Here is a 10,655-nt window from a genome sequence, read left to right as displayed (position 1 = left end):
TGTGGTCTGATCATGTAACCCTGTAGAATCAGCAGCCATTACTCGGAGGCTGTCTGTAACCTTCTCAGGAAGGCTCTGCAGGTGGGAGATAAGCTCCTATGGCCTATTGTTTTTTCCTAATGGCCCATTGCCCTGTATAGGCCTTTTCCCACCAACTATCTAGACTGAAAGCATCTTGTTTAGTGAGCTTTACCCAGGGGTAACTACATTTGAAATACAGATACATTGTCAATATTCATATCTTCAGATACAAAAATGATACATGCATACTGTGACATTCTATACCTTGGGGGAGCACCTTATACCCCCCTTATTCCTCATTTATATATAATTGTGATATTGCATATAAAGCAGGCCAGGTGAGGTATCAGAGGAAGGGTTATGATCTGCTGAAAGTCATTTTTCTATCTAAATATATATATCATTAATGCATATGAAATTATGAGAATGTGTTGTATCAGTGGTGGGCAACATGCAGCCCGTCAGGGTAATCCACTGGTGGGCCACCAGTTTGTTTACATTTGCACAGCTATCCGCAGCTCCCTGTGGTCACAGTTCACCGTTCCCGGCCAACGGGAGCTGCAGGAAGCGGCAGCATCTCCCTCCCACATTCACTCCTCAGAACCTCTGGCCCGCCGGCGGGCCCCATGAATCAGTGCCTCCCGCCCACTGAGAACAGCTGTTTTCCAGCGTACAGGAGACTGGAAGGGAGGGGGGAGGAGCGAGGATGCAGCATGCTCGGGGGAGGGGGCAGAACTGGGTGTGAAGAGGTGGGCCAGGGGTGGAGCAGGGAGCAGGAAGAGGCAGGGGTGGGACCTTGGGGGAAGGAGTGGAGTGGGAGTGGGACCTGGGACAGAGCCGGGGGTCGAACACCCCCTGGCGCTTTGGAAAGTCGGCACCTGTGACAAGGGAGGTCACCAATACCCGGGTGGGTTCTGCAGAACAGAAATCACCAGCCATTGTTCAACAAGGGAGTTATAATGCGATGACTCATCTGCATAAGGCCACACCAGGGGAATTGCTCAGCGTTGCCTGGGGTATCAGCAGTGCCCACCAGACATGCCTGGACTTGTGTTCTCCAAGCACATGGGACTGAGGGTATAAAACAGAACACAGGGGCCATGCTTGGCCTTTCTCCTGCACCACTTCCCTATGCTGCAAGCAACAAAAACACTCAGAAGACTGAAGACTCCAACAGAGGAGACTGGCCCAGGTTTTAGGGACAAACCTGTATATTAAAGACTATAATATCCAGGGGTGAGAGAAATTGCTTAATCTAGATGTTGCCCAGTCTAATAGGGTGGAGGGATTAGACTGCGTGTTTATATTTTATTTTATTTTGGTAACTAACTCTCACTTTTTGCCTATCACTTATAATCACTTAAAATCTATCTTTTGTAGTCAGTAAACTTCTTTTACTGTTTATCTTTACCCGTGAGTTTTCCTGAAGTGTTTGGTAAGGGTGTGCTTGCTCAGGTTTACAAAGGCTGGTGTATATCCACTTTCCGTTGATGAAGTGGTGAACCAATTAATAAATTTGCACTGCTTTGGGCAGTGCAAGACAGTATATTCCTGACGTACAAGGTGAGGAGCTGGGGGGACTTGGCTGATGCCTATCTCTGTGTGACTCATGAGTTGCTCTGGGAGCACTCATGCAATCTAGTTAGGTATGGGGGTCCACATGCTGTTGTGCTGAGTGATTACAGGGCCTAGAGGGGTTTGCTGCTTGTCACTAGCAAAGCATTGTGAGAGACAGCCCAGGCTGGAGAGTTAAGGGGGCTTGGCAGTCCCACAGTCCCAGGCTGCAACTCAGGGATCCCGTCACACATACAAATGGGATAATCATAGTCAGCAAATCATAGCTTTTCCAATGACACCTTGCATGACTTATCTTGCATAAAATACATTATAATTATGTCAGAATCATATGAGAATATCACTGCAAAGAATATTGGGTGCAGTGTCACAGTTGGGAATGGAAACCCTCTAGTTCAGTGGTTTTCGACCTGTGGTCTAAGATTTCTAAGGGTCTGCACCTCGATTTGAAATTTTTTAGGGGGCCACAAATGGAAAAGGTTGAAAACCACTGATGTTGCTGTTTTTTTGGAATAGGCGCATCCATAGTGTAAAAAAAAAAGATACATGTTCTTCTTGTTCTCAGTTTGGGTCTGTGACGCATGACCGGAAAGGGTTAAATATCCTGCAGGATGAATGACTCAAATTCAACCCTTAAAGACATATGGGGAGGTAATGTTTGTGTTTTTGTGTATTTACATATATATGGGTAGTGGTCAACAATGTAATCAACAGTCCCTGTCTATGCTGTATTACGATAATTCAGAGATCAAAAGAACATTTTGATTTAAATGAATTGTAAACACGGGATATCGCTGTATTCATCTCTCTTTGAAATGTACAGCAAACCATCTGTGACAGATGGAGGAACAGGCAATTGCCTTATGATAATTCGTATAGCTAAGTACCGGTGATGGACATCCTTCAAAGTCGCCCTAATTACCTATTGTAAGTCAAGCGATTCTGACCTGTCAAAGAAGGCGTGAATTGTATAAAAGATGTTTGGGTCCCAATCCTTTTTATCTCCGATCTGCTTGAGGTTTCATGCTGGGGAAGCCTAAGCCATCAGGACTGAGATCCCAGTTCCGACTGGACCACCCTGAAGAGAAACATTGGACGATAACCTATGGACTATTTCTGAAAGAACTCTTTGCAGCTACAAAGCTCACCATCTCTGCTATGAATCTGAATCTCAAGACTCACTCATGTCTGTATGCATATTGATCTTCTAACCATACTCTCTCTTTTCTTTTTTAATAAATTTTAGTTTAGTTAATAAGAATGGGGTGTAAGCGTGTATTTGGGTAAGATCTGGAATATTCATTAACCTGGGAAGTCATGTGTCTGATCCTTTGGGATTGGGAGAACCTTTTCTTTTATAAGATGAAATAAGATTTTCAGAAATCATCATATTTGACGTGGGTACCTGGATGGAGGCCTGAGACGGGGTTACTTTAAGGGAACTGTGTTGTTGGCTTCTGGGCAACCAGTGAGGTAATAAAGAAGCTGATTTGTGCTGCCTGGGTAAATCTAAGTATTGGAGTATCCACCAGCTTTGGGGATTGTCTGTTTGCAGTTCACCCTAATTGAGTGACCTCAGCTGGCCCCCACTGGATCCCGGTCACAGGGTCCCTCAAAGATTAAGCAGATGCCATGAACTACCTGTGATAAAGCTCAACAGATTGAGACCATTGTGCATCACGTCAATAACTTGATCTCCAACTCTGCCAAAAAAAAAAAAAAAAAGCCCAAAAAACCTAGAACCTTTTTTTTTTTAAATGGCTCTCTTTCTATGCCCTTCTATCTCTGGAACCCCTGGCCAAAATGACTCCACATTTGGATTACTAATCCTACTCTTCACCCTCCCGAGGCACACCAAATTTAAAAGAAAATGAACTGAACATGTCAATTTTAGAGGACTTAAAAAGGTCCACCTTTAAACAAATGTCATGGCACAACCTTACCTATAGGGGTGCTCCTACACCACTGTAATACTGATGTGCACATCAGTTTCCATCATCTTTATTATTTATGAGATAAATCTACATATGGATAATTGCCCATGAGAGATTTTAAGCACTGGGGTGTTTTTTAAAGAGAGATACAAACACCACACATCTGAAAAATCAACATAATATTAATTAAACATGAGGGATGACATAAATTTGTATACAATAACCTTTTCAACTTTTCAAAAAACTTGGCTATTTGTGAGTTAAGTCTACATAGACCCAGCTACCCATGAGGTGTTTTAAAACCACTACATCTGCAAAATGGTGAGGGGGAAAAAAAAGAATCACAAATTTGCAAAAGTCTGTCTGCCTGCTCATATATGGAAAACTCTTCTGGGCCTCATCATATCCTGTCTCACTTATTGCAACCTTCTCCTGCTAGATTCCCTGAAACACAGATCACTATCCTTTAGTCCACACAAAACGCAGATACTACAATCATCTCCCTGACTCATCATGCTGACCACATTACCTTGCCTCTTACACTGTTTCAAGACCAAGATTCTTGTCCTTGCCCTTTAAGGGCCCGCACACCTTTGTCCCTCCCAATTTACTCACTATTGTCTCTTATTGCATGGCCCCTTGCCCTCCACTCCCCAGTGATGCCATTATCTGCCTGTTTATCCACTTCCTGCAGAAAGTCCCTTCCTTCTGCCGTGCTGCCCCAGGTATGTGGAACATCCTCTGTAAACTGACCTACAAGGTCATTGCTCCTTCCTTCTCCAGACGCACCCCAGACACGGCACAAACCGGCTGACTGAGAGACAACATAACAAAAGAAAAAATATTTGAACAGGAAACTCGGCTCCAAGAAATTTGCTGTGACCCTGATCTCCCTGGCGGACCATTTTGTATTGTGTCTTACAATGTGAGTCTATTTACATACAGAGCCATCAGCTAAATAAAATTTGCAAAATCTACAAGAAAGAAGCCTACAGGAAAAAAACACCACTTTGGGGGGAAAGAATCCTGTTTAAGAGTACAGACAATGGATTGTTGAAATATAGCTGGGTGTATAGGGGAGTACCTGGTAGCCTTCACCTAGGAGACAAGCTACCTGTGTGCTTGTCTTGTGAATGGAGGATCACAGCTGATCTGGCTGTTAAACACTGGGAGAAAGTCTTTGGGTGAACTCTAAACTTCATTAGACCAGGAAAGTTTCTTGTTAGTTAAGTCTAGACTCTAGAAGGCGTATTATGATTTTGTTTTGGATGTACCCAATTGTTTCTGGTATTTCTACCTATTTGTTGTTATTTCAATCTCTGTTCTTCATTAAATAAATTTTTCTTATTTTCATTATAAACAAATTAAGTGCTGTGAGTTGAGCAGAGCAGTGATCCTGAGGTGAAACTGGTAAGCTGGGGTGTACAGTTCCTTTGGGAGCAGCGGATCTGTGAATTCTGTGAGTGTCCGGTGGATCAAGGGCTGGGCACTCCAGGGGGACACTCAGAGGGCTCAAGAGTTGGAGCATGCCAATTGGTTACCTGCAGAAGGACAGCAGAGCCTGTGCAGGCTAAGGGAGGAGTGCTTGTGTTGCCCATAGTTGGTGGAGGCAGAGAGATGACCCCTAGCAGACATGGATTAGGCTTCCTCAGGCTAAAAGCAGGTGGTAGCAAGGTGCCTCACACCCCTGGGAATCCCCAGGAAGCATCACAGCCCTGGGAGACTCACACCATCCCCCGGATGGACCCATCCCACGTAGGGAACTGTGTAATTACAGTGCTGGGGCCCCTCTCTTTTCCCACAAACCCTCATTACCACTGTATGTCTAATTTTGTCTGCCATCCCTTGGGGGCAGGGATCGTCTCTTTCCTATCTGCTCTGGGAGCCACCGCGCACAGAAAATATATATGAACAATGATGATGATGACAGTGATGAAGGTGCACCATACGAGTTACATATATGGGAAAAAATGCACGTTTAGCTATGCATGAGGAAATCATGTTACAAATGTGCAGACATATAATTTGCATAAAATGAATTATGCATGAGAATATTTACATGATATTAATTATGTGCAAGGTCTCTTTCATACAGTTAATTATATGTAAGTGGGGGAATGGTCCACCTATTGTGGGGAACTTTCCTGGCTTATACACTACCCCGGTGAAGTGCAGATTAACTCACTCGAGTTTGAAAGTCATCTGATTTTTTCAGATCCTTGGAGACATGGCTAGCAAAAGGATCTAAGTCCTTGCTCCCACTTCCTTTACCCTGTGTGGCGGAGTCCTCATAACCCCAACAAGGCTGGGCCCAGGATTCCTTTGGGGGCTCGACCCCCAACCTTGTTGTAGTCACTTAGGGGCCAAGATGTCCCCACTCCACGGTGCTCTCTCTGCACTGGACACTTCCCTGACCCCACTGATCATTACATACAGTTCAAAGCAAATACAATTTATTAAACAGCAATCAATTTAAAAAAATAAGGAAAAAATGGGAAAGTATAAAGGAAAACACACAACCCTGCACTGTGACATGGGGACATCACAACCAGTGTCTCTGGAATGTAAGGGAAGTTCACAGTCTGTTCCTCACAAATCCCAGGCCTCCTTCTCAGGCCCTGGCTGTGCTGCAGGGATGCTGCCGGTCGGACACTTGCTCTGGCAGTGGCCACACGCTCTCAGGCTCTAAGTGGCAGGACCTTTCTTCCCAGCGTCACCCTGCCCCGTCGAGGTTACAAGGTTACGATCCCCCTCCAAGTCTGGCCTGCATGGCGTCTTGGCTGGGGGCAACTCCATGTGCTGGGCCCGCTGCCCTGCGTCCCCCTCAGCTTGAGCTCCTGCTCTCTCCTTAGCTCAGCTCTACTCTGTCTGACCCAGGCAGTTCCAGCTCACATAAAGGAGAAAACCCTCTGCCCCCCCGCCCCAGCGACTCCCTGATTAGCCTGTGAATCCTGTCAATCGGGCTGACCTGGAGCACTGGCCTCTCCCCATTGCTCCGGGGCCTGTCAGTCTCAGGGTCCTGATTTCCCATCGACCCTTTAACATCCCCACAACAGTCGCCTTATATCTGCATAAGAGAAACACACAACTGTAGCGATGCAGTTCAGAGCACAGCAGAGGCAAGTCATCTCTGAACATAAGATTTGCATATTCAAAAGTAATATTAGCATAAGATGAATTATTAATTGAGGATATAAAAACAGAAGAGCCGAACATTGCATATTTAAATTAATTTGCATATAACTCATTACTTGTGGCGTGGTGACAATAGGGCACGCTCCAAAAATGCAGGTGAAAGGCTAAATGAGGCGGACTGTACGCTAGGCTTATTAGCATATGATAAATATGCAAAAGATTCGACCACGCCCACGCTAACGTTATTTTAAGTTTGGAGGTGCGGCCGTTATAACCCTCTTCCACCGTCCGTCTAGTGCCCGATAGTAACCTCCGCCCCACACCCTCGACTGGCTCTCTCCTGTTCCCGCCATGACCAATAGGGAGCCGGATCCCAACCCGTGCTCAGGGCCCCGCCCCATCTTGCCCAATCAGAGTCTGACTCCCGGAAGAGGCTCATCCAATCGTTGGTTGACAAGGACGTTCGTCGCTCCTCCCTCAGGTGGGGTAACCTTTGCCTCAGTTAGCTCTCCGTCCTGCCCCGCTGCTGCACACTGGCCAATTGGAGGCGGTGTGGAGAGCGTAGCGGGATCGGCGCAGCCAATGGCTATCGAGTGGGTGTGTCCTAGGTGAGGGGGCCGCGCCGGCGGCTGCTGCAGCTGCTGGGTTCGGGGAGCGGCAGTGGGTCAGGCCGGGCGGCCCGGGGAGAACATGGCGGTGGCGGGGTCCGGTCTGGGCCTGGGCCTGGGCCAGGCAGCGGAGGCGCTGGGCTCCTCCGAGCAAGCGCTGCGCCTCATCGTCTCCATCTTCCTGGGTAAGGGCGGGGGTCGGGTGGGGGTCGGGCGCAGGGCAGCCGGTAACCGACTGACGGGGGTGAAAGGTCTCCCTCGCGCCCGGCGCGTGGGCGTGGAGGCGGCTGCGCTGCCCATCCCCTGTGTGCGCCCCGGCTGCAGCGTGGGACCCCAGCCTGAGCTGCCGGCCAGACCCCAGCGTGTCTCGTGTGGCCGCGTGTGCCTGGCCGCTGCCCTCTGCCCTTCTGCACTGGGGACAGTGTAGACTCCTGGATGCACAGACAGTTAAGGGCATGGGCACATCCTCTAGGGTGGCTAAGCAGACACATCATAGGCTGGGCAGAAAGGACACATCATAGGCTGGGCAGAAATGCCACGTGCATGTTCAGTGTCAGAGAGAAGCCCCCAAGGAAACATGGACATCCAAGGGGGCTGAGGTGGTAGCGAATCCCACTGGTGTTTTATGCTGGGATAGAGCAACAAGAAAGAGTCCTTCCTCCTGTGGTTCTCAGACAATCCCACTGGAGACATTGCTTTGACCTGGACCCTTGGTCCTGGAAAGATAGTGACAAACTGGAGGGTGCTCCAAGTGATGCTCTGAGGTGCTAGAAGAGTCCCACTCTGGTTCAAAGAGTTTGGTTTACCTGGCTTGTCAAAGCTGTGATAAGAGTTTGGTATAATAAGCTTACAAATAGTTGAAGGGCCTAAACCTCTAGTAAGCAAAGACATTTTTTTCTATGATAAATGGGGATGTAACTGAAAGGAATGAAATCAAGGTAATGAAAATTAGTGTTGGGTGTCCTCACTCTGTGGTGTAAGAGGCTGTGGACCTGGGAACACCATTCCGAAATTGGAAAGCCAATGTGTACATACAAAGATAAGACAGCATTGCTTGCTTGACTGAGCAGAGGATGTAAAACTCAGGACTCGTGTTCCATTCTCTGCCCTGACCCTGTGTTGTGCAACCTTGAGCAGGTCCCTTACCCACTGTGCTGCAGTTTTCCCAGCTGTCAAACAAGGATAAATACATCTACACTTTGAGGGATTTTGAAGCTTAAGTACCTTGGTACTCTGTGTAAGTGATAAATATCACATGCACCTCTGATTCCATATGGAACTGTCTTACATCTGGACAGGCACATGACGCGCACATGAATCTATGCCAAACATCTCTACAGAGAAGCATTCCTACCCAACTGGCTGTTTAGGTAGCTCCCTGCTAAGGTGTAGGCACCCTGTTAGCAGGACTTCATTGAAATGGCATATCGCTCCAGTAACTACCAGGCGGGTGAGGGAACACTGCATGTTTATTGGTTAACAGCTAGGGCTATGCACCCATGCCTCACCTGGGATAGAAACTATGTGGCAGAATTACGTCGTAACTAAGATCAATGTACACCTCGGAGAATATACCCAGTGGTTCTCAACCTGTTTATCATTGTGGTCCACAACCTGGGCCGAAGGTTGAGAACCACAGCGTCCCCACCCCAAACACTCCCCACAGACCCCTATGGCCAGTGCCTCTAATCCACAGAACCCTCTACAGAGTGGGGCCAGGAACAGAGCCTGGGGTGGGTGGCAGGGACCCTGGACCTTGGTGTGTGGGGCTGGACAGCAGCCCCGACCTGCTGGATCCCACTGCGGGGAGCCAGGTGGCAGGGCAGCTGGGTGGCAGCCCAGACACCAACCCCGCGGGGCTGGCTGGCAGCCCCAGATCACAGACCCTGCAGGACCAGGTGGCAGCCCCAGACCCCCGCAGTGTGGGGCCAGGTAGCAGCCCAAGCCCTGAGGCCGGATCCCACTGCACCAGGCAGCCGGGAACCTGGACCCTGCCGCATGACCCAGCGGCCTTTAGCACACAGCTAATTGGGCTGCAGGTTGAGGACCACTGGAATAGCCTCTGTCAAAATATAGCATATTAAAAAGGTCTTTTTATGTAATCTGGTCTAGGACACTACATATATGGTGATTTAGGCTCCCAAGCAGTTGTATGGGGCCAAGAAGTGTTTTCACAGAGAAAAGACATTAACTTGAAGTTTCTCTGCAAACATAGGTTTCATGAATCTCTGTCGTAAGTGTCCTGAGAGCTCTGATTTTGTGAACTTGGAACTGTTGAGTAGTAGGGTCTGTTTAAGCAATGTGTCCCTTCACCATCTCTTCCAACCTGAGTGGCTACCACTGCTAAACAAAGTTGCACTGGCTTAACTAAAGATGTGATTTTTAGGTTGATTTAGTTAAGCAAGTGCAAAAGGCTTTGTGGATACTATTCTTTTGGTGTAGTTCAGTGGTTCTCAAACTTTTGTACTGGTGACCCCTTTCACATAGTTAGCCTTTGAGTGCGACCCCCCCCCCTTATAAATTAAAAACACTTCTTAATATATTTAACACCATTATAAATACTGGAGGCAAAGCGGGGTTTGGGGTGGAGAACAGCTCGCGACCCCCCCATGTAATAACCTCGTGACCCTGTGAGGGGTCCCGACCCCCAGTTTGAGAACCCCTGGTTTAGTTTGTCTATTAGGAATCAGTTTAAGCTAAACTGAAACAAGCCACACTTAAGCCGAAGGAAGAATTCAGAGGGAGAGTATCCATATGGGAACGATATATCTATATTGGTTTAACCAAAGGTATTGTTTTAATCCAGTATAACCTTCTCATGTAGAGTTCCTTGAAACTGCTGAAGTTAGCAAGCAGGAAACCAACAGGCTAGAAATCTAGTGGCCTTTGTTGCCTTGTTGATCTTTTCCATGTGTGAAAATTAGTGTTTACTGCATATAGTTTTTTATTCATGGTTAGAAGTGGTGTGTTAGTGGAAGAACTGTAGCCAATTTTGATCTGGAGGCCTGGCCTACGCTACAAAGTTAGGTCGACATAAACTGCCTTGCGTCGACTTAATTATGCATGTGTCTACACTTAAATTTGTCTCCCACTGACATAAGCACCCTGTTCTGCTGACAAAGTAACACTGCCTTCCTGAGTGGTATCGAGCCAAGGTCAATATAGCACAAGTATAGACGCTTCATGACTGATGTCAACCCTAACAGTCCTTTAGCAGCTATCCCACAATGTCTGACATTACTTCACTGCCCAGGTGTCACATAGAGCAGAAGGTCCCACGAATTTGTGTTTTCCTGATTGTCTGGCTTGACGAGCACACCTCTCCATTGTTGTTGTGTGCAGCTGCCCAGCTGACCATGTTGGCTGCACACTCCAGATATGC

At 47.5% G+C, this 10,655-nt stretch overlaps 1 protein-coding gene across 2 annotated transcripts in view; it reads left to right on the top strand.

Annotated features, from left to right (window-relative positions):
- Positions 1-7,281: 7,281 nt before the first annotated feature.
- LPCAT3 (lysophosphatidylcholine acyltransferase 3) overlaps positions 7,282-10,655 on the top strand; it is a 31,548-nt gene continuing 28,174 nt past the window's right edge. For both annotated transcript variants that reach the window (XR_012635758.1, XM_074934279.1), the window contains exon 1: positions 7,282-7,458. Coding sequence is in view for 1 of the 2 variants with exons in the window: in XM_074934279.1 (XP_074790380.1) it covers positions 7,356-7,458 (103 nt within the window). In the remaining variant the exon portion in view is untranslated. The remainder of the gene's footprint in view (positions 7,459-10,655) is intronic.

This window comes from Natator depressus, chromosome 1 (assembly GCF_965152275.1).
Source record: "Natator depressus isolate rNatDep1 chromosome 1, rNatDep2.hap1, whole genome shotgun sequence".
NCBI classification, from domain to species: Eukaryota; Metazoa; Chordata; order Testudines; family Cheloniidae; genus Natator; species Natator depressus.
The sequence above is the reverse complement of the archived record's forward strand: the minus strand, read 5'-3'. Positions and strand labels throughout refer to the sequence as shown.